Raw genomic sequence first — 25,305 nt, 5'->3', positions numbered from 1 at the left:
TGGCATACATCTTTCCGCTCCGTCATACGATGTGCTTTGAATGAATGTATTTGTGGTCTTGTTGTTATGATTGAAAAAGGGTCTCTGTGGTTATGATTTGGTGCGCTGCGTGCTTTAATACTGCGTAATCCTCATGATGTGCCCCTTGTCTCGACCGCAGGAGAGACCAATCCAGGTTGTACAAGGCGCAACATGCCAGTGATGTGAATAAAGTAATGTCCAATTCTGACCTTATGTGTAATTGCACGCCGCACGCAAACATTTGAGTACGTGAGACCCACTGATAATGACCGTGGAGTCATAATTTATGGTTTGTATTTGACCACGAAATCTGAACGGCCGTTCGTGTTTTATTTTCCCGATACCCTCATTGTGTGTGCGTGAATGTGGTATGCATGTGAGTTCGAATGTGTGGGAGAGGAAAGGTTGATATGCCGGTTGACCTGTTGTATTTGTCTTTCAAATTCTGCGCCTTGTTTGGTTTTCAGCGCAGAGTTATATTTATTTATTATTCATGGCTGATGCTCAGCTTGAGTACCCGCCATGTTGGTTTCATATTTGCGCATGGGCGTACCTATTGTATTCTTTGGGTCTTGTCTTGGCTTTGATTGGTCCATGGAGGCTGTGCCCAGTCTCATCTGTCGTTATTCTCATCTGCCTTTTGTTCCCCGGCACGGCTTATTGTTATGCGAACTTTTCGCATTGTTAGTTGCCTAATGAATACATGATGCAGTGCCTTGGATATTTGAATCTCGGTAAAACGGGCGACCTGGTTGAATAGTTTATGATGGAAGGAAGCTGCTGGTATTGTAATAGCGATGTGTCGAGGAACAGTGAGCATTTTAAATTACGTATCATTTTTTTTTTAAAGAGTATTAGTGAGTTTTCACGCCATGTTTCAACTATGTGAGAAAGAACAAGGTATGTCCATCAGTATTACGATGAATTTCCCTATTTATTTTGTGTGATTTTCTTTTCTTGCTTTAATTTTTCTCTCATATTTATTTAATAAATCCCCTGGTTTAAACCATTTCTTCTTTTATTTCAATTAGATGTAGTCTTGCCCTTGTTGCCTGATTACAAGGGGGGGTTTTCAGCTCAGGGTTATGTATGCGCCTTGCCCAGTCGACACGATCCGGGCCTCAAATATTGTTCCCCATGAATATTTCACTAAGTTATTGCTTGGATCGCTGATTTATGTAGTGATAGATGGGGAGGGTGTGGCTCAGTAAATGGTAGCAGTAGCGTGCTCGACTGGGATACCTCCTCTGAAAGGAAATCGGACGAGGTAGAGCTGGAAACCCATTCGAAGTCAGTTCTGGTCGCTTTAATTTAATCTCATGATTCAGTTAGTCTCTGGCCCTAATTTTAAGTGTGATCTATAATTTATGTCCATTGTTGAATTCAAATCCATTGTTGTTATATTGTGTATGTGTCTCGTGTTCAAACCTTTGAAACTTGGGTTGCGATATGGATAATCAGAAGGCTGTAGAAATAAATAATCGCAACGATTGTGTTACTAGCGACATGCCTAACCCGGAAAGCGAAATGGAGCAAGGGACGAATGAAGTCCATGTTTCGTCCGCGGGAAGCAACCGCTGTAATTCATGCCCTGACGATAACAATGTCATTACCTTTCGTAATCGTATTCCTGACGAAAATCGTAAGCGATTAACTTCCCCATCTCCTAGGCCCAGTTCCGACCGGCATGCTGAAGTGAACCCCGTGTTTGAAATTGTGAGAAAATGGAGGTTAAATTTCTCTGGTGAAGGGAAAACCTCCAGTGTAATTGAATTTTTGGAGCGAGTTGAGGACATAGCTGAGTGTAGCTCGTTACCTCTCGATTTGTTTGTGCCCGTCATCCCGGGAATGCTGGAAGGGCCTGCTCTAAAATGGTATAGGCTTATTAAAGGGAGTATCATAACGTGGAGTGAATTCGCCAGCCGCATAAAGGAGCGATTCGGGGTATCTGATATGGACTACTGTCTGAAGCAGGAAATCTTCCGTAGAACGCAAGGAGTAGGTGAAAGCATCGACGACTATGCCACTGGGATTTTGACGTTATTTAACCGCATGAATGTTAAGGTGCCCGAAGACGAGATTTTCGACCAATTCTATAGAAATCTTGCCCCCGACTACAAGCTACACATTAAACGGTCTCTAGTTCAGAGCGTCGACGACATCATCAACCTGGGTCGCGAATTCGAGGGGGTAGTTAGCCAAAACAAACAATACCGTCCGCCTCCCATCCCATCCGAGTGCTCTTTTCCTGACATCGCTTGTCGTACGCCCATCAAATCTGTTAGTTTTGGTACCTCCCCTCCTCCGTCTCGTCTCGTCCGTAGCCCCGAACGCAGGCCCAGCCCTCAAACTCCGCCCCCGCTTTATGTCAATGCAACCCAACCATCCAACACAGCTCCTGTAAAGGGTGGTAGAGTCAAGTCATGTTGGAATTGTGGTAAATTAGGCCACGTCTCAAAGAACTGTTGGTCCAGGCCTCCTGCAAAGTGTTCTCAGTGTGGTCTTGTTGGTGTCACAGCGCGCGTATGTCCTCGTTGTAACCCTCAGCAGGGAAACTAGAGGCGCGCCGGCGTGATGGCCCGCCGTTGGCGCCTAAGGTCGGTCTCAATAAAAGGATCTGGGGCCTTCCGTCATCTACCCCATGGGCCAAAGTTTATATTGGGTCTCGTGTATTGTATGGCTTGTTGGATACCGGCTCGTGTATTTCTCTTGTAGACAAATCCCTAGTGCTTTCTATGAAATTAGAGTATCTTCCTGAAAGTGAGAACCCGAGAAAGTACGTGTCTGTCGATGGTCGTGAGGTGTGTCCCGTTGGTAGAACCAAGTGCCATATCAAGATACATGGTTTGTCGTGGGATTGGACGTTTCATGTTGTGCCCAACCTGTCCGCGCCGATCATACTAGGCACCGATTTTATGTTGTCTACCGGCTTGTCCCTCGATTTCATTAATCGATCCTTTGCCTTTCGCTTTAAATCTGATGTCAGTTACCCCTTTGAGACACCATTTCAGCGTCCCACTGTGTCCGCTCTGACGGAACCTCCTCTTATCAATGCCTCATGTGAGCTCAGCGAAAACCAAAATCTCATGTTGAACTGCCTGTTAGAGGAGTTTTCCGACGTCTTGACCGATAAGCTTGGGTGTGCTAAGAATTTTTCATACTGCATCGAACTCAAAGATGACACTCCTGTGAGGTCCCCTCCGTTCAGTTGTTCGCCCCCGAAGTTGTCCGCTATGAGGGAATATGTCAACGACCTGCTAGACAAGAAGGTCATCAGTCACTCCAAGTCCCCTTTTAGTAGTCCCGCCTTCCTAATCCCTAAAAAGGACGGCAAGCTGAGATTCGTGATAGACTACAGAAAGGTCAACAAGAACATTGTCTTCGACAGCTTCCCATTACCCACCATCGAAAGTGCCTTCCAGCATTTTCATGGCGCCAAGTACTTCACTGTATTTGACTTCAATTCCGCATATTATCAGATCCCCTTGGACCTTAAAAGTCGCCCCTGTACTGCCTTCGCCACTCCGTTTGGATTGTTCGAATTCAATAAAGTCCCGATGGGCATTTCTGTGGGAGGACAAGCGCTTAGCCGCGTGATGGATTCAATTTTCGGTGACCTCAAATTTTCCTGTGTATTTAATTTTTTGGACGATCTTCTGATCTTTTCGCACAGCTTTGACGAGCACCTGGCCCATCTTCGCGAAGTTCTCAGTCGGTTGCGCAAGCACGGCTTCACGATCAACCCAAAGAAGGTCTCTCTTTGTACCAAACGGCTAAATTTTCTAGGCCACGTTGTATCTGACTCTGGAATCGCTGTAAACCCTGATCGGGTTAAGTGCATCAAAGATTTTCCCCCGCCCAAAAACGTTCGCGGTGTGCGAAGATTTCTTGGTATGGTAGGATTTTACAGCCGGTTCATCAAAAATTTCTTTCAGATTTCGGCCCCTTTAAACCTGCTGAAAAGAAAAGGTTGTCGCTTTGTCTGGAGCCATGATCAAACCCAGGCCTTCGAACAATTGAAACAGGCACTCTGTGAAGCCCCTGTATTACATAGTCCGGATTTTTCCCGCGATTTCATCTTGCAATGCGACTCCAGCGAGCTCGCTGTGTCCGCGGTGCTCAATCAAGCCGATGAGCAGGGTAAGCTAGTCCCCGTCGCGTACTTCAGTAAACTACTACATGGAGCTGAACTGAGGTATTCCATTTACGAAAAAGAATGCCTAGCAGTAGTTTTGGGTGTCGAAAAGTTTCGCTCGTATCTTGAGCACCGCCATTTTTACATCCACACGGACAATCAAGCTCTCTCGTGGATGAGCGCTAATGTGAAAAGACTTGGTCGAACCGCCAGATGGATTCTCCGATTATCTGCGTACAAATTTACTGTCGTACATGTCCCTGGAAAGGACAATGTTGTAGCCGACTGCTTGTCGCGCATGTTCGAGGGAGTGAAGGAGAGTGCGGTCGAACCTGAGGAAGACCGTGTCCCAACCGAAGAAGATAACACCATTAGTATTTTGCAAAATTTCCCATGGTCCTTCACGGATATCTCCGAACACCAGAAGGACGACTCCGAGTGTCGTGAGTTGTTGAAACGAATCGCGGATGGCTCTCTTGAAGACGAGTCGTATAGTGTTAAGAGAGGATTGTTGTCCCGTCGAAGTCGGAAAAATGGTAGTGACAGAATTTACGTACCCTTGAAATTGAGGCCCATGCTACTTCAGTTTTATCACGACTCCTATCTGGGCGCTCATTTAGGTCAATATAAAACTTTAAATCGAATCTCTCGCGACTACTTCTGGCCTAACTTGAAAAGAGATGTTTTGGAGTATGTAAGAAGTTGCGATGTTTGCCAGAGGGCTAAACCCGCGCAGTCTTCTCTCGTTGGACCCCATTCTGCTGACATAGCGACATGCCCCGGGGAAAGGTTATTCATTGACTATTTTGGCCCCCTCACCAAGTCCAAGAGTGGCAACGTTGGGATCTTGTCCGTCGTTGATGCATTTTCAAAATTTGTTTGGCTACTTCCCGTGCGCAAGATAAATTCGAACAACGTTGTGCATTTCTTATCCCGGCACATTTTTGGAATTTACGGACCCCCTAAGACGATAGTGACCGACAATGCGTCCACCTTTAACTGTCGTAAGCTCCGACACTTATGCTTTGGGTGGGGAATAAAGCATGTGTTTTTAAGCCCTCACTATCCCAAACCCTCGCACGTTGAAAGGTTCCATTGAAATCTCAAAGCTTGCTTGACGGCATTTCACAACGCTGACCAGCGCAGCTGGGACTGTAATCTTGATTTCTTTGTTTTAGCATTCAACAGCAGTGTACATGAGTCGCACCGGCAAGCCCCGGCTGCTCTATTTCTAGGCAGGGATCTTGTCGACCCACTGCAGTTGAAGTGGAATATTGGGTATCTGTCCAAACCGTCCAGGACGATGGACGTAGAGGCCAAATGGAAGGAAGCAGTGACACAGTTAACCAGGGCTCGAGACCGTGTGGCTGAGAGGTACAATCGGAACAGAAAGAGAGTAAAGCTTGAAGTTGGAGACTTGGTTGTAGTGAAAGTTTTTCCATTGAGCTCAACGGCAAATCAAGTCACGGCCAAATTATGTTATAAATGGTCTCAGCCTAAAAAGGTAACCAGATTCCTGGACCTGTGACAGTAGAACTGGAAGACGTAGTAAGTAAGAGGGTGAGCAAAGCTCACGTCTCGATGGTAAAGGCTTACCATCAAAGAAGCCAGTAAACCTCGTATATTTCCATATCTTACGTATCTGTAGTGGTGTATATTAACCCTGTCCTTAATGAATTCCCAATTTTCTAACATGCCTTTTCTTTCAGGTAAAAATCGTGTTTCATGAATGAGAACGGAAATGAAAGAAAGGAAAGAAAGGAAATAGAAAAAAAAGGGAAGTGGTTCGAATTGCTGGAGTTGAACTGAATTCACATCCAGATCCCTGAGTGCATGGAAATATTATACCCAACCGCCTTGACTTTTGAATGCCTAGATTTCAACCTGAGTGCGCGAATGAAACAGTGTAATAATGGACTGATGTAAATCAGCGTTGCACGTGACAAGCTAATACAGACCTCCCATGAGGCAGACTTTCTCATTTAAAATGTATAATGTGGTGACTGTTCTTGTAAATTTCATGTGTTCGTAAATAATTGTAGATATAAGTAGTTCATAAGTACCTAGGTTAAGTGGGCGCGCGCTCGTAGTTTTAAGTTATGGACCTCTTTTAAAATGCGTCCACTCGTCTGATCAACGAGTTTCGGAGCATTTTAAAAGGCGGTGCCGCTGGATATTTGAACCATGCTTATCGCATGTTCCACGATTTGACATTTAATTATGTAAATAGCTTCCTTCAGTTTTGTGTGTCAGTCTAATGACGTCCAGTAGGGAGCAGCACACGCTATGTTTTTATCTGTGAGGTCGTTCGTTTTGCTGAGCGATAAGTTTTACTCTGTGGAGTTCTTCTGCTGTTCTATGTGGGGCAGATACTAACAATGGCTGCCGCTATGTTCGGTGTGGCATTTTTATGCCTCAAATATTCATTTAATGTGTTCAAGCCTGGACCTTTCACGCTAACTGCTATTCGATTTTACTATTGATAATCACAGGTATGTGATACTTGGTTTATATTTAAATTTGGTGACGATTTATTCCCGTATGTTACGGTCGATGGCATACATCTTTCCGCTCCGTCATACGATGTGCTTTGAATGAATGTATTTGTGGTCTTGTTGTTATGATTGAAAAAGGGTCTCTGTGGTTATGATTTGGTGCGCTGCGTGCTTTAATACTGCGTAATCCTCATGATGTGCCCCTTGTCTCGACCGCAGGAGAGACCAATCCAGGTTGTACAAGGCGCAACATGCCAGTGATGTGAATAAAGTAATGTCCAATTCTGACCTTATGTGTAATTGCACGCCGCACGCAAACATTTGAGTACGTGAGACCCACTGATAATGACCGTGGAGTCATAATTTATGGTTTGTATTTGACCACGAAATCTGAACGGCCGTTCGTGTTTTATTTTCCCGATACCCTCATTGTGTGTGCGTGAATGTGGTATGCATGTGAGTTCGAATGTGTGGGAGAGGAAAGGTTGATATGCCGGTTGACCTGTTGTATTTGTCTTTCAAATTCTGCGCCTTGTTTGGTTTTCAGCGCAGAGTTATATTTATTTATTATTCATGGCTGATGCTCAGCTTGAGTACCCGCCATGTTGGTTTCATATTTGCGCATGGGCGTACCTATTGTATTCTTTGGGTCTTGTCTTGGCTTTGATTGGTCCATGGAGGCTGTGCCCAGTCTCATCTGTCGTTATTCTCATCTGCCTTTTGTTCCCCGGCACGGCTTATTGTTATGCGAACTTTTCGCATTGTTAGTTGCCTAATGAATACATGATGCAGTGCCTTGGATATTTGAATCTCGGTAAAACGGGCGACCTGGTTGAATAGTTTATGATGGAAGGAAGCTGCTGGTATTGTAATAGCGATGTGTCGAGGAACAGTGAGCATTTTAAATTACGTATCATTTTTTTTTTTAAAGAGTATTAGTGAGTTTTCACGCCATGTTTCAACTATGTGAGAAAGAACAAGGTATGTCCATCAGTATTACGATGAATTTCCCTATTTATTTTGTGTGATTTTCTTTTCTTGCTTTAATTTTTCTCTCATATTTATTTAATAAATCCCCTGGTTTAAACCATTTCTTCTTTTATTTCAATTAGATGTAGTCTTGCCCTTGTTGCCTGATTACAAGGGGGGGTTTTCAGCTCAGGGTTATGTATGCGCCTTGCCCAGTCGACACGATCCGGGCCTCAAATATTGTTCCCCATGAATATTTCACTAAGTTATTGCTTGGATCGCTGATTTATGTAGTGATAGATGGGGAGGGTGTGGCTCATTAGGCATAAACGAACATTTCGTATCACTCCGCGAGGTTCACAAATATGAACAAGTAAATTTACAGACACAGGCTGCTTTGCCTGAGATGATAAAAATACATTATCACTGCTATGAAATATATTTTCCATGAAAATGAGCAAATAGCCCAACTTACATGACAGGTAATCTGAACTTGCAATAGGCTTGATTCCCTGTAGATGGGAAGATTCTTTGTCCCTTGCATCAGTAGAATCCTCTCCCAAATTACTTACAAGTTCGTCACACTCCATGTCTAAAACACTTGTCACACGTGGTCTCTTTTTACTGGACAGTAACACAACCGGTGGTGGATAATTTTTTTTGTGCAATGTAAACACTTGAAATAGACACAACTGTGAAATCTGATGTTAGTTTTGCGATACAGTAAAACCTCATTAATTCGAAGTGTTTGTAATTCAGAAATCGGACTTCCAATTACGTGATTTTGAATTAACAGCCATCTTGTAATTGAGAAATGCCAACCTCGCCAGTTTTCGCAGATTTTGTTTTTCCACGTACTGCCTGCTACGTGATATTGTGGCGTTCCTTAAAACGCTGAATACAAAAGAATTACGATTTCACTCTATTTTCAACTTTGAACACACTATAGACACACCGAAGTGAGTGAAAGTGCGGAAAGCCACCCCTGCACGTTCCAGAAGATGCGTTCTATCATGACGCGGAGAAATTTTGAATTTAAATTACTCTGTAAAATTAAAAGTCTGAATTGTTTTCCGTTTAAATATAACATATGGGGACAGTTTTCTTCCATCTACAGTTGCACAAAGCATAACTGTACACTCAGCATCAAAAACTAGGTGAGCCAGGAGCGTGTTGGCAACCTTGACGCAAATAAAACCTGCACACCAATTTCGTGCCTCAAAATGTTTTAAAAAATATGCGGGGATTATTCGTGTAAATACAGTAATCTTCAATTTGTTTAATAAATCAGCAGTTTAAAACAGACATGAACTCATTCAAAGTAAAACTCTCTCATTCTCTCATTCTCTGTACGCGCTCCAATTTAATGTACCATACACACTTTGCGTTTATCTCATGCTCTTCAAGCTCTAAAGTACGGGCATTTCCTGGTACACTATGGTATCGAAACCTGCACCCTCACAAAGAACGACTCATCAAGAGCCAACAAAGACACCTTATGTTAACTTGGAGAGACATTTGGCAGGAAAACGGATGGTGGGAAGATCAGGAACCCACTGCATGGACATCGTAAAGATGGACATTGCAGATCAGGGAAGGACACTGGAGGAATCATTAACAGAACGTATCTCAATAAGACAGAGTGGAAGAGACTCGCAAACAGTACCTGAGAAACTGGAACTCTGAAATGATGATCATGATGATGAAGAGCAATAGATCTTATGACTTCGGCATTAGCACCAGAAAAAGTGACTGCCAGCTTTTGAAAGATAATATTCCTGGTTTTGAAGCAGACTGACACATCAGAGAGGTTTTTTTTTTTTTTTTTTTTTTTTACAAAGACCAGCAAACCGAGGCAATAACATTAAATACTGTATACATAAAATAGCATAAGTAATACTTTGAAGGTATGTCTTCATCAGTCTGAAAGAGGAGAAGAGTTTACTTTATTCAGCGAGACGAATGTTACCGAGATTTTCAGTACAACTTTGCTTTACGTACCTTGAATTTTGGTTTGGGCTTCCTGGAAGCCGAAGTCAGTATTTTCCATGAGGTCGGCCACCTCGCGGGCTCCCCAGTCGAACATGTTACCCGCCAGGACGGAAGTAACCAGTACTTCTTGTCGCACAAACCACTCCAGGCCATCCAAATGCTGCAGACGACGACCAAGAGCATTCAGTGCCTTCTCATTTTCGCACTGCTTTTGCTGAAAAGTAAAGAAAGGTATGAACGCATTTTACAACCCACAACATCGCTTCATTTATCAGCCATAGAGCACGAGGTCTATTTAAAAGATTAAGTGACTGCAAAGCTTACTCCATTTTCTAATGGACGGCTGGTGATACGTGATCTTCAGAAAACTGGACAAGATGATGCTGTGGTGAAGCATGCATAGACACCAGGGGAACAACGGAAAGAGGAGACAGGAACAATGTTCACAAATATTCACCTTGATCAGTAGTGGAGTGTCGGCCTCCGCATCCCAAGATAGTGGGTTCAAACTCAACAGAGGTAGTTGGATTTTTGAAGGGTGGGAAAAAAGTACATTCGACATGCCATGTCGTACGATGTCTCTCGTGACACAACTGGTGTTCACCTGACAAAATTAATTAAAACTCAGTCATAGATGGCCATGAGAGATTTGGTTTAATCTGCCATCTAGTAGGCCTAGGTAAAACGGAATGTCGAAATTGACGTGCAAGCAGCCAGGTGGGGCCTCCTTGCAGGATATTCAGTCTTGATGTGGAAAGTGTAGGATAAGTAGAATGCTCAATAAAGGAAAAAGACAAAAAAGATAAATACAGAAAGTAAAAGAATAGCAACACAGGAAGGACTAACCTACAACAAGAACTGAGTCCAACACATCAATAAAAGTAAAACAAACAAGTGACCCTGTGTTCATCTCATATTAAGGTAGAGACTGGTAGCATCCAGAGCGCTTCACACAGCACAGTGCAGAGTCGCGTCACAGTAGACAACGGTGCTTACGCATTATGGCCTGCAATGCTACTCGTGTGTTTCATTATCAATCAGACCATTATCTTGCGATCTGTTAAAGATTAATGACTACTGTATTTACTCATGTATTAGACCCCCTTGGTTTTCGAGACGAAGAAAATGAGAAAAATAGATCTCGCATACAAGACCCCCCCCCCCCCAACGTAATTCGTCAAAGAAGCAGCAGGTACAAGCCGTATGCAGCTCTCATATCACACAAATTTGTGAATAGTTTCGTCTGTACGACCCATGCAGTGAAAACAAGTGTCAAAGTCATGCAGTACGTCTGTGTTCGTACTTAAGAAATGTCCGCCTCTGTAGCGTAGGTCTACTGCAGCTCCGATGGCGTCGCACAAATAGGTGAATAGTTTCGTGTCTGACCCGCGCACTGCAAGCACACATCAGTCATGTATATGTGCCTGTGTTTTGTAGTTAAGAATGTCCGCCAGCGTAATGGTTAGCACAATTAGCTGTCATTCTCGGAAGCCTGACTTCAATTCCCGGTACCGTATTGCCAGAGATTTGCAAATGGCAAGAAGGTTGATTTGCAGTAAAAATGGTATAGGCCTTCTACTGGGGGCCTGTCTAAAAAAAGAGCTGCACCACCTCGAAATGAGGAAACAAGTTTACTTTACTTTACGGTTGCTGCTAAGCCTATTAATACAGGCAGGCGAGATCATTAACAAAGTGATCGTTTAATATCTCGTAACTCGGGAAAATATAGGGTTTTTTGGGAGAGAAGTAGGTTTAAAAGTGATAAAAACAATCCAATCACAATTGTTTTATTTGCCAATTTACCAAACAAATAATAATATTGATTTTTTATGTCCCCACTTACTTTCAACGATTTTTGGAGACGCCAAACAAAACATAGTAGGGTATGTGTTAATAAAAACTGGGAGACAATGAACGTACAAAATTAAACATTATGATAATAAACGCATTACGCCACACCTGTAGATATCCATAAATGCGGAAAACTTTCCTGTTATTTATTTTTATTCTTTCCGTCGTGGAACTTTAGCACTATCTGGGTGATGGCATACCTAACGTAAACAATGCGGTCTCTCTTATCTCATTTACAGCTTTTCAGGTACATCCTGATGTGATAAATGTAGAGAACAAGCAAGAAAATAAGGGTCCGGATTTCAACAGCCGCAGTTATCAAAAGAATGCTTCCAGTCACTATGTACTACATTTGGAAATACAACTCAAAACATACGCTAGTTATCAACTGGTGGTTTGGCACGCTTTCAACAACACAGCTTTATTCAGGAGTGGCTGCTTCTACACATACACCAACTGGGAATATCAGAGACCACACCCGGGCGACATTGATGATGATCTCCAGATACCATATGGGAATAGCTTCACACAGTTCGGACTCTATAGAACAAAACTATTTTTAAAAGGTTCAAAAAGACGGGACCTCGAATGCTCTTGACCTCAATTGCATGGCTGACAAGATGGCAGTGAAGATGATGTCACTTGGAATGACGACACGCTGGTAGCAGGGATGTTAGAGCCGCAAAACAATTAAAATGAAAGCAGTGATCAGGTTTACTATGTGGTAAGCCTACTGCTCAACTGACAAGAGGCAAATGACTGACCATTGAGTTATTTTGTATCATGATAATACGATACCCTTATCTCTTTCCTCTACGGGGTCGAGTATGAAGTGAAACGAATCTTCATACCAAATTTTTTAATGACCGTATGCCCTTCCTGACGTCGACCTCATCAGAGGAATTAATGAGATGAAACAAATGACATGATATGAGTAACAAAAATGGATTATATTTATTTTATATGCAAGCCTAAAAAGTAGTGAAAATTTTTAAATATTTGGGCAGTATGATATCACAAGATGGTAATTTGGATGGAGAAATTGATTTAAGAATACAGCAGTCTGCAAGTTTCTACCAGTGTGTGACACACATTGTACAGAGCAAAGACGTGCCAATGAAGTGCGAGAAGGTTTTATACTCGTCCATTATAAACCTATACTGACCTATGCTTCAGCAGTCTGGACGTTGACTCAGCGGAACCAAAGTAAGATACAAGCAGCTGAAATGAAGTTCTTGAGGAGCATATAGGGAAAGACAAGATGAGATAGCATACAAAATGAGGAAATAAGAAGCAGCATGGGAGTGGAAGAGATTGATATAGCAAAGCTAAAATGGTTTGGACACATGATGAGAATGCGAGGAGAGAGAATACCAAAGAGAACATTCATGGATACAGAGACTGCAAAGAGGCCTCGAATGAGATGGCGGAGCTCTGTTGTATTGCAGACAGTGGAGTTGATAGCAATAGCAATAAAGTATTAACCATTACCCCAGAGGCAAAATTCCTATCCTCGCCGCTAGATGAGGGCTTCATTCACTCCATTCCTGACTCGGTCGAATGACTGGAAACAGGCTGTGGATTTTCATTTTCAAGAGGAGTGGTGGAAAGATCGAGTAAGGTGGGGGGCTTTGGTACACTACCTTACTCAGAGAGAATCTGGAAAAGGGAATGGATGATGAAGAAGAATAAGAAGATGATGATGTAGGTCTGAAAGTCGTGTTCACCATTTACTGACATTTTACATTTAGAAATACTGCCTTCCAACGAAAATAGCCAGTATAACTCAAATACATTCATAAATTTATTCAAGAACAGTGCAGAAGGTTTGCACGTACAATTTATAGCCTAGAAGTCACTGCTCAAAATTTGAAGTTATCGCATATTGGACCCCCCTTTACTTTTATTGGCTGTAAACGTGGGGGAAAAAGGAGTCTAATACACTAGTAAGTACAGTATATCATTAAAGCTTAGCAACTGCTAAAAAATGATGGAGTGGTGATTTGCCACAATAATTTAAGAAAGAATGGGAGTTACAGTATACTTTTACTTCTGAGAACTCAAAAGGTTTGATTTGTTCTCGCACAATGGCCAGCAACGGAAGTTTACAATAGAACACCATTATAATACTGTTGATAAGGAAGACTTTGGTGCCATACTGGACGAAGAAAGACAGGCAAAACTGATAGAGCTCAAGCACCTGAACAAGAGGCTGCTGTAAGTTTCATTTTTTGCTTATCAGCAGTTTATAAGTAACATTAACAATCATCTTTAGCTATATGTATTATGACTTCATATGCTACGCAATTCTAACAAGTGGAGTTTACAAAACATTTCAAGGAAGTTAACATTATGGTTCGTTAGTGGTAACGAATTCTTCTTTTCGTTTTTAATTATACGTTTGGAGAAAAAGACATAAGAAGGTTAACAACCCCCAACTGGTCATTTGACATTGAAATGTTTCCATTTAATTATTTAATAATGTAAACATTAATGGTGAATTAACACGCATTTGCCTGCTTATCTTAGATATGTCGAAGTACTACTAGGGGCATTGGTTGAGTACTCATACCAACTTTAAAGATAAAATCTTGACTGGTTTAATATTTACATACATTTTTATAATTAAGTGCACCCTAGTATGCTCTGGTCCACAGGGTATGTGAAAACGCTCAAGCATCCGGTCAGCAATGTGTTAAGCTGAGAAGATTTTCAAATATTCCCTCCACCTGTCCGGTGATTCCCTGGGAGTTCACCAGAATTGCACAAAACACTGTTCATTTCCTTTTCCCCTCCCTTCCTAAGATTCTTTATTACTGTCCAGAAAGGTTTCCCTGCTGCTTGACCTAGCCTTTCCAGGTTATTACCAAAATCTTTCCACCACTTCTTTTTGAATTCAACAACTATTTGTTTTGCTGTTTCTTTCCTCTACATACAAATCCCTGTCTGTATCAGTCCTTGTTTGGAGCCATTTCTGATAAGCCTTCTTTTTACGTTTACAAGCTCCTCTCACTTCATCATTCCACCAAAATGTTCGCTTTTTCCCATCTTTACACACAGTTGTTCCTAGGCATTCCCTTGCTGTTTCTACTACAGCATCCCTGTATGCCACCCATTCAGTTTCTATATCCTGAACCTGCTTACTGTCTACTGTTCGAAACTTCTCATTAATCATATCCATGTACTTCTGTCTAATTTCCTCGTCTTGGAGATTATTCATTTGCAGACAGATTTCACTTTCTCTATCCTAGGCCTACAGACAGTGGTCTGTATCATCGAAAAATCCCCAGATAACCCGTACTTTCGTAGATATAGCCTATTATGGATCTGGTACACCTACCCTCCCTGAGCGACTCACGTACAATAGTGTAACCAACATAAACTACAAGCTCGATAAATATGCCCATATTCAGTTGCTTCAATTTAGTTAGAATATCTTCTAAGAAAAGTTTTCTAAATACTTTCAAATGAACAACTTACAACAAGGTAGGGATCTGGGAAGTCAAACTCCTTCATGTAGTGCTCAATGGTGTCGAGCAGACTCCGAACAGTGAGATTTCCGTACGCACTGCAAATATACAAGCATCATCAGTATCAGATACTCATGAAAAACAAACCACATTTCAAAATTTCTGCATAGAAAGGTCGGTTTGTCTTGGACTAAACTCCATTACACGATGAAAAAAAGTATTTTTCACTTTACTTTTGGTCTTGCAAAAAGAATTGAGGTTGTCATTTGATAAAACAGGAATTAACAGAACATATCAATGACAGTGCAAACAGCTTTTTTTAATTAATCTGCTACAGATGAGACAAAAAGTAATCCAACCAGGTGCCAAGATCTAATGGTCTGTCAGCAAATAGTGAGAGAGGGATACTCACAATGGCTGATGTTTGAGGTAGTGCAGCCTTGACATGTACTTCTCTTTGAAGCTGTGGGCTCGCTCTTTGGCTGTTGGACTGTGAGGCTGGCTCTGAATGGCTCGAGATACAAACTTGTCTACAGACTCTTCAAAACACTGCAGCCAATACTCCCTGGAAACAAAGTAGAAGTGAACAACCTCAAAACAACAATATCTTCTAATGTTACAGTACATTATTTATTTACTTATGACCTAGGATGCTTCAGGTAGTGACAACATTCCTGCTGAGCTTATTAAATACAGTGGGGAAAGATTACATACATAGATATATAAGATCATTCTAAGGATAAGGCATGATGAAATTATTCCAAAAGAATGGCAGGAATCGCTTTCTGTCCCAATTCATAAAGGAGGAGATAAGGAAGAAGTTCAAAATTATCGTGGTATATTTCTTGTAAACACGGCCTACAAAATTCTGTCTTTAATTCTTTTACAGTGTTTAAAACCATTTGCTGAAGATGTTATTGGGGACAATCAGAATGGTTTTCGTAGTAACACATCCACTACAGACAACATATTTGCAATTAAGACTTAATGATAAGGTGTGAGAACACAAGGAGTCTGTTTATTATCTCTTTATAGATTTCTTCAAGGGATATGAATCAATCCATAGAGAATGGCTGTGGAACATCATGATGGAGTTTGGCTTTCCCATAAAATTAATTAACATGTGCAAACTGTGTATGGATGGTAGTATTAGCTGTGTTTTGTTAAAGGGCAGAAAATCAAGTTCCTTCCAGAATAAAACGGGTCTGAGACAAGAGGATGCATTATCTCCTCTTCTATTCAACACTGCACTGGAGAAGATTATCAGGGAATTAGCTCTTATACCTGGCATCATATTGGGGAGACAACATAAAGTCCTTGCATATGCGGGTAATATTGTTCTTATTGACCACAATGAATTAGAAATTAGGCAGTTATTTGTGGAACTAGAGGAAATGACAGCAAAAATTGGCTTACGGGTAAATGATAACAAGACACATTACATGGCTGTACAAAGACCGAATCATGAGGAAGTTGAGGGATGCCTTTGAAGATTGGGAAATACAGTAGAAGTCCACTATATCAAGTACGGCATATAACGAGAGCCCCGCTATAACAACATTTCTTGTCTGTCCCTTCAAAATCCCTATATTAAACTGTGCATTATCCTTCGGTTATACCGAGAGGCCTATCACTGATGCATTCGTTATTACAAGCGATTTTTTCCGTTGCCGATATTTATGCACCCAGCGATAATGTTGCATGCGATAGACCACCTTCGGTATCACTTCCTCACTATGTCCACTAGCGAGGTCTCTCGTTGACATTCGAAGGTGATTCACAATTAAGTATTTAATTTATTTTCCACCTAGTCGATACAATTCAAAATGAAAGAAAACATTTTTGCATAATAAATGCATAATAACGTGTCCGATAACAGTTGTTAACTCATTAAAAATAAAGGCTGAAGTAAACGGTCTCTTAATTTTCTTGTTCTATACTGGAATTAAGAAAGAATGTGATACACCTGACGATATGGCAAAGTACATCACTGATTTTAGAGGATCGTTTATATTTTCTCGCGTCTAGTTCAATTTCAAAAAGGCTATTCCCATGTAAATTTTAGCGAGGAGGTTATTTCTCTACATGCGTTTGAAATATGTTTACATGATACATATACGGTTAGGTTAGGCGATGATATAGATGTTAATTCCCATACGGAATCTGAAATATTTGCCCCGAATGAGTAAATTTATAATACCAATTTAAAAGGTCCGTTATTGGACATTATAAATTTACAAGCTAACTCATTCCTGGTTGCCAGCGTTTCATTCCCCTGTGCTAGGCTGGGTTCATCAGTTGGTAAATAGCACACCTACCAAGACGCATGGCTAGTGCATACCTTGGAGGCCACTGCGTAGGCTACTTGGAGCCACCAGCAGTGCCAATGCACTATGAGAGACTTTTAATTTAATTTTAATTTTTTAAAGGAAAAGGTGGGGGTTTGCTTTAAGCAAGGGAACAGGAAGGATTGCAACAACTATCGAGGTATCTCATCGATTAGTATACCAGGCAAAGTATTCACTGGCATCTTGGAAGGGAGGGTGCGATCAGTCGTTGAGAGGAAGCTGGATGAAAACCAGTGTAGTTTCAGACCACAGAGAGGCTGTCAGGATCAGATTTTCAGTATGCGCCAGGTAATTGAAAAATGCTACGAGAGGAATAGGCAGTTGTGTTTATGTTTTGTAGATCTAGAGAAAGCTTATGACAGGGTACCGAGGGAAAAGATGTTCGCCATACTGGGGGACTATGGAATTAAAGGCAGATTATTAAAATCAATCAAAGGCATTTATGTTGACAATTGGGCTTCAGTGAGAATTGATGGTAGAATGAGTTCTTGGTTCAGGGTACTTACAGGAGTTAGACAAGGCTGTAATCTTTCACCTTTGCTGTTCGTAGTTTACATGGATCATCTGCTGAAAGGTATAAAATGGCAGGGAGGGATTCAATTAGGTGGAAATGTAGTAAGCAGTCTGGCCTATGCTGACGATTTGGTCCTAATGGCAGATTGTGCCGAAAGCCTACAGTCTAATATCTGGGAACTAGAAAATAGGTGCAATGAGTATGGTATGAAAATTAGCCTTTCGAAGACTAAATTGATGTCAGTAGGTAAGAAATTCAACAGAATTGAATGTCAGGTGGGTGATACAAAGCTAGAACAGGTCGATAATTTCAAGTATTTAGGTTGTGTGTTCTCCCAGGATGGTAATATAGTAAGTGAGATTGAATCAAGGTGTCGTAAAGCTAATGCAGTGAGCTCGCAGCTGCGATCAACAGTATTCTGTAAGAAGGAAGTCAGCTCCCAGACGAAACTATCTTTACATCGGTCTGTTTTCAGACCAACTTTGCTTTACGGGAGCGAAAGCTGGGTGGACTCAGGATATCTTATATAGTCGTCCCCGTGTAAGGACGTACCCTAAGGGTGCAACCTTACCCTTTCTCCCCTGTAATATTAAAGTATTGATTTATAGTAACTTTTCTTGCTGTTGGGTCTTTTTCAGTGTCGGTAACCATACAGTTTAGGGACCCTACTTGCCGATACGACGTCTTACATTTACCGTTAATCTGGCACGTTGGCAACGTTCAATCACTGTTCTAGCGTGAATTGCGTGTTGCCACCGCATTGGTATTAAAGTCACTAATGATACATTTGCGAGAATATTTAAAGAATATTTTCTTTTTCTGTGGGATTGTAAATCTATTTGGTTAATACCAGGTAAGTAGAATTGTGGCATGTTCGGATAATGCACTTAATAACATAGTTTGTGTGAAATGATGAGCACAACATTTTATTAATTACGTTCCTATTTCGTCCCATACTTATACGAACAGAATTCGATTGGGATGTCTAAGAAGGAAGAAAAATCCGCAAGAACTCCTCCGAAAAGGAAAGCAAGATTACGGCCTTTACAAACATCAGGTCAAGAAATGCTTGTACATTGCTACGAGCAATTGAAACACGAACTACGACGAAGAAGGTATCAGTCGCAGTGATACGAAGCTAATGGCAAGAGTTTCATTATTAACTGGGGTAAGTGTTCGTTTTTATCTTGTTTCTATAAGTTTCTGACATAATGACAATCAGTTCAAAAGGAGCAGTATTTCATTCTGAACCTAACCTAACCTAATCATGTAGGCCTATACCATGTCTTGTGTCGACTTCGATACGGTTTGTAGACTTAACCTTTGTGTATTCCTGTTGACGTACGGTGTATGTGTATGTAATATATTTCTGTGTGTGTATTCTTACAGGGTAGTGGTGAATATATATGTTATATATATTATATTTTATTTAAAAATCTTAGAATAATTTATCTTCATCAGGTGTCTTTGGTTTCAAATGTGCATTTCTCTTTCAGGGTCGCCCACATACTCCTGGAATAAACCACACAAATCTGGACATGATGTTCCAGGAGTAATTCGTCGACCTGTGTCTGAGGGAGGAAGACTGGTTATGGTTCATGCTGGAGCTTGGCAGAATGGTAAGCTTGAAGCTTGAAGATATAACCAGCCGGCAGGCTGAAAATATGCCCAGTAATCTCTCTCCTTACTGGTTACCGGTATTGAAGAGAGAAGGAAATGTTTGCGCAAAAGAAAGGGAAGTCATTGGATGTCTGGAACTTTCGAAAATCACACTGCAAAGATTTATTAAATAAATTGTATCGTTTAACACGCCCCTCTTTTCAAGAATATGGTTAGTACGCCTACTGTATATCAAAATAAAGACAGATATATGTAACATTAATTTGAGTGAGAAAGTGTGTTTATTTCCTTAATTCCTCATTGAGCGTGGAAACCGACTTAATTATGAATATTTTGATTTATTTCATCTTAACTTTTAGCATTTACTAGGGTAGGGACACATTCATTATCGGTGTTTACATTGAGGTTAGTTTGTTATTGTTATGTCTGGTGATTTTAATATGTAACCAGGCAGGTTGGCAGCAGTGATCAGCCATTACAAAAAAGAGAAAAGAAGAGCATCGGGCGGCGATATTTACTTTCTGGGGTATATCCTTACGCGGCGATTACTATAAGTTAGAAGTAACAGACATGAAAGTAGCAAGAATGATTGCTGGTACAAACATGCGGGAACAATGGCAAGAGGGTACTCGGAATGAGGAGATAAAGGCTAATTTAGGAATGAACTCGATGGATGAAGCTGTACGCATAAACTGGCTTCGGTTCTGGGGTCATGTGAGGCGAATGGAGGAGGATAGGTTACCTAGGAGAATAATGGACTCTGCTATGGAGGGTAAGAGAAGTAGAGGTAGACCAAGACGACGATGGTTAGACTCGGTTTCTAACGATTTAAAGATAAGAGGTATAGAACTAAATGAGGCCACAACACTAGTTGCAAATCGAGCATTGTGGCGACATTTAGTAAATTCACAGAAGCTTGCAGACTGACCGCTGAAAGGCATAACAGTCTATAATGATAATGTATGTATGTATGTATGTATGTATGTATGTAAAAGAGGGTTTTTTTTTGGATTCGGAGAAATAAGGTACTATAATTTTTTCAGAATGAAATTGAACATACACATTCGGCGTAGTATCGGATTTCGAAAAATAACAAACAAGTAAGCTGTAGTGTGGATATTATCTGCGAAAATGCAAGTTTTGAACAAACTGATTAATGTGTATGGGGATTTTCCCAACTTTTACAAAAAATCAGTTATAACAACACTCCGTTATAGCGAGTAAATTTTTCACTTTTATGAATTATATTTAAAAGAGTACAGGAGATTTAAATTCCTTGGTGTATTAATCGATGAACAAAACCGAAGGCAACAGGAACACCAAGCTAGAATTAAGAATGCAAATAAGGCATTTTACTCTATGAGCCCTACATTAGGCACCAAGTTTTTAACAAGGAATGCAAAAATGATTTTCTACAATACAATCATTCGACCAGTACATCTGTATGGTTCTGAGACATGGACTATAACCAAGAAAGAGCCGCATCAGTTGCAAGTCTTTGAGAATAAAGTTTATAGAAAAACATTTGGCCCATGGTTCGATCCTATCTCTCAAAGCTGACAGAAAAGATCTAATTACGAGATTTACACCCTCTCTCAACAACACACTATAATGGGTGTGATAGAATCCAACAGACTGCACTGAGCTGGACATGTACTGAGGATGCAGGATAACAGAGCACCAGTAGATCTATACAAGGGATCTCTTAATGGGAAAAAACCTTCAGAAAGACCCCAAAGCACCTGGAAGAAGGAGATCAATAAGGTATGCTGGACCCTCCAAATTAATAACTGGGGAGAGAGGGCTCAGGATCGAAAAGGGCGGAACAGGATTGTGAGATCGGCACAGGAACTTCACGTCCCTCAGAAGCCTACGGAGTTGATGATGATGCTTGTTGTTTAAAGGGGCCTAACATCTAGGTCATCGGCTCCTAATGGTACGAAATGAGACAAAATGGAATGACAAATTAAAAGTCCAAAATCCTCCACTGACCAGAATGCAAAACGTGAAGACGAAGAATGAATGGATGGATATGAATTTAAAACGATCAGTGGATCCGACTCACAATGTCTCACATTCATAGAAACTGACGTGAAACAATAGTATTAGTGACCAAGGGACTGCGTCTATAGCATAATACTTTTAATACTTTTAGTCTAAAGGGGTTCAAAATCCAAGTCATCGGCCCCTCATAATGGTACTTATCGTTAGGAAAGTAGAACCATGGTATTTGTCATGTTGCTACTAATCAAAAGTAGCGCAGACTCACGGTATTCCACACAGTATGGTACTACTCACAGGTAATGAAATTCGCACGTATTACAGACTTAAACTGTTTCGCACATTGCGGAGCCATTTGCAGGCAACGCAAACCTATGGTGTTCATCACATGTCTACTAACCACAGGGACCCGCACTATCCCGTGGTGTTCCTCACATAGTGGGTACTAATCACAGACGAGCCAGAACTATGGTGTCGCTCATATAGTGGTACTACAGTAATCACGGTACTGTAAAAGCCGGCAACGCACTCTGTTGGTACTAATCACAGACCTATTTTGTACCTAACATAGTGGTACTACGCGCAAGTAAAAGCGACCCATGGTGTTCCCCATGTGGTGGTAATACTTAGAAGTAGTCTCATAGTTCATTTCGATCATCCCTCGGTCGCTCCTTTCAGTCGCCTCTTACGACAGGCAGGGGATACCGTGGGTGTATTCTTCGTAAGCGTCCCCCACCCACAGGGGGCTGTGTGTTTGGTCCGCGAGAGGTATTTTATTTCGCTCATGTCCGCTGGCAAGCCAGTTAGGACCTCCCCATCCGCCACATGGGAGTATCACCTCTGCCCCTGCTACGCCAGCGTAGTAGGTTCGTGGAAGCCTATGGAGTAAGTGAGAGAGTATGACCTGGGGCCATGAAAGTTAAGGTGCAAGTTTGACACCGTGATTACCTGGTTCAAGTCCTGGTGGTGGAAAAAATTTCACTATCAGAATGTTGGCCGGCAGGCTAGGAGAGGGGGTGATGATGCTGTTGATGGTGATTCGTTTGTCGGATGAAGCAGGCCTCTCTGTGTTCTTTGACAGGAGTAGGCTATCGGTTAACACAGCTCACACCCCGATGTTCAGGTTGCCCGTAAGTGCCAACTGAACAGGTCCTAGGACACTCGTGGCACTACAGCAACATCTACAGGTATTTAGGGGTTGTAGTATAGGGCGTATAAGTATCTGGTAAGACCATGATTACAGTATAGCTCTAGCGTATGGGACCCTCACCACAACAACTGATTCGGGAACTGGAAAAGATCCAAAGGAAAGCAGGATACTGCAGGTCTTATGGCGAAATCGTAAGCCCCAGCATTTGCCTCGTGTGAAAATGGGAGACCACGGAAAAACAATCTTCAGGGCTGCCGAAAGAGGGGTTCAACCCACTATTTCCTGGATGCAAGCTCACAGCTGCGCTTCTGAGCGGTTGGGAATGACATTAGTATAGAAATACGCTTGAATGGAGTTTTTAAAGGTAGGAATGATCATAACATGAAGATAAAGTTGGAATTCGAGAGGACAAATTGGAGCAAATATTAGTTTAAAGTATGAGGAATTAGGAAATAAAATAATTTACCCAGAGAGATGTTTGATAAATTTCCAACTTCTTTGAAATCGTTTAAGAAATGAATACGCAATCAACTGATAGGGAATCTGCAACCTGGGCGACAGATCAGTGGCAGCTGATTGACCGACTGGTACTAGACCGTAGTATCCTCCTGATCACCGCTCCAGTCGCTTCCCAGTGTTTTGTGATAAAGAAGAGACTTACTGCACATATGATTTGATTTGACTATTGTTTGCTCCTTTCTAGTAACAATGCTGATTAAATAGTATTTCACATTTCACTTAGAAAGAAATTTCACAGAAATTTTGCTTAGAAGTCTGCTAAGAACAGCCAGTGTGACTGCGTGTAGACACAACACAAAATACAAAGAGAATTTACCATAAGGAGCCATTACCAGATACAGCTGGTAGTGCTTGTCAAATGAACTAACTTCTGAAGGAACCCACCTGGCCTCAGTGTCCTGAGTGAGGTCCACAGTGTCAGGTATATAATTGGCAGGATCAGCCAGCAGAGGACAGAAGGTGACGGCAGACTCCCAGCGATCTATCTCCAGCTGGTCTATAGCAACTCCTTGAGCAGAGAGAACCTGTATGGGTATGGGGCTGAGCAAACCTGAACTACCAGCGTAGTTCTCCAGCCACGAGTACTTGTCCGCATCTGTAAGCACAATGAGCCTCTCTTTATTTTCTACTGCAAAAACCAAAGTCTCAGATGATAAACCTTTACAGAGTCCATTACCAGGAAGAAGAGAAATCATAGCTGATAATTAATCCTTAAACACACAGACATCCTGTCTTTAAATGTCTCACCAAAGACGCCGTAGGAATGTTGGAAAGAACACACAGTAGGCCAAACACAATGAGAGGTCAGAGTGCGAAGAGGAGACAAGAAGAATCATGAAAACACACAAGGACAAGAAAAATCTCTACATCTTCATCATCAATCTCAGTTCTTCTCGTTCCTTTTCGAGCTCGGTTCTGGTTCCACACTTTCATCAGGATGGCAGAGATCAACACTCCCTGTGGAGCTGTCTTGATGTGGGAAGTGATCTCATCATACATTTCTCTCTTTGTTTTTCCAGCGTCATCTTCTCCACGCTTCCTTCAATGAGTGTTGAGCTTGTTCACGGTGGAGAAGAACTGAGATTAAGAGAAGAAAAGGCGTGCACATTACATTTCTCTCCTCTTACCACATTCCTCGGCTCCCTTGAGAAAGGCTCCGATAGCTCCCAGGTAGCCTTCGTGACGCAAGAAGAGGGCCTGCACCTGGCCTCGACTCCAGTAGTTGATGGCAAACGACACGGTGTGCATGCTCAGTGGATGGTTCCTCAGGAAGTAGCCCCCAAAGTACACCTACAACAACAACACACCACTTCACTTGTTTTAATTACTTACAACTTTACAACTTAGTGCAAGTGGACCCCTTATGGATAAAAACAAAAACTTTGCTATTTCAGGGAATACTATGGACACGTTCTATCAGGTCTGAGGAGTGGGGCACAGTGGTCCTCTCTTACTGGAAAAAACTACAGCAATGAGTGAGTTTGAGATGAAGGATCAGGAGTCAATTCTCCACAACATGAAACCTTCCTCTCCAGACATTTTATTATAAATATTTCAAGCTTTGAAGATAATATGAACAATTTTCGGTATCTGTTCATATGTTTAATAATAATAATAATAATAATAATAATAATAATAATAATAATAATAATAATAATAATAATAATAATAATAATAATAATAATGTTATTGGCTTTGCGTCCCACTAACCATTTTTATAGTTTTCGGAGACGCCGAGGTGCCAGAACTTAATCCCACATGAGTTCCTTTACATGCCAGTAAATCTGCCGACACGAGGCTGACGTATTTAAGCACCTTCAAATACCACCGGACTGAGCCAGGACCGAACCTGCCAAGTTGGGGACAGAAGGCCAGCACCTGAACCATTTGAGCCACTCAGCCCCGGCATTTTTATATAACTTTGAATGGTTGTCACGCTGTACTCGCACAGAACGCAGGCTCGATAACCTACACAATTTGCTCCGTGAAAGAAGTGTCAAGCTGAAGAGCAGATTCCCTCCTCTGAATAGACACATCATTCTACGGGTTCCTCCATTTCTTCATGTTTGAAATTCTGCGACTAGCTTCCTTGCCTGCTTGAAATTCAGGGGAAAGAATAAAATATTTTCCAAGAGTTAGAACAGATAAGAATGCAGGCACAGCTGTCTGTGATATTACATGCTTAAAATGATAGGCAGAAGGTAAAGTAGTATTACAGCA

The 25,305-nt window shown here is 41.5% G+C and overlaps 1 protein-coding gene across 2 annotated transcripts in view; it reads right to left on the bottom strand.

The window, feature by feature from the left end:
• The window catches only part of LOC136885531 (4'-phosphopantetheine phosphatase), a 78,492-nt gene that overhangs the window by 36,389 nt on the left and 16,798 nt on the right, over positions 1-25,305 (bottom strand). For both annotated transcript variants that reach the window (XM_067158129.2, XM_067158128.2), the window contains exons 8-12: positions 24,213-24,375; positions 23,470-23,680; positions 15,346-15,498; positions 14,944-15,031; positions 9,622-9,826 (exon numbers count right to left, since the gene is read on the bottom strand). In XM_067158129.2, the coding sequence (XP_067014230.1) occupies positions 9,622-9,826; positions 14,944-15,031; positions 15,346-15,498; positions 23,470-23,680; positions 24,213-24,375 (820 nt within the window). The remainder of the gene's footprint in view (positions 1-9,621; positions 9,827-14,943; positions 15,032-15,345; positions 15,499-23,469; positions 23,681-24,212; positions 24,376-25,305) is intronic.

This window comes from Anabrus simplex, chromosome 14 (assembly GCF_040414725.1).
Source record: "Anabrus simplex isolate iqAnaSimp1 chromosome 14, ASM4041472v1, whole genome shotgun sequence".
NCBI lineage: Eukaryota > Metazoa > Arthropoda > Insecta > Orthoptera > Tettigoniidae > Anabrus > Anabrus simplex.
This window is presented reverse-complemented; position numbering and strand designations above follow the sequence as displayed.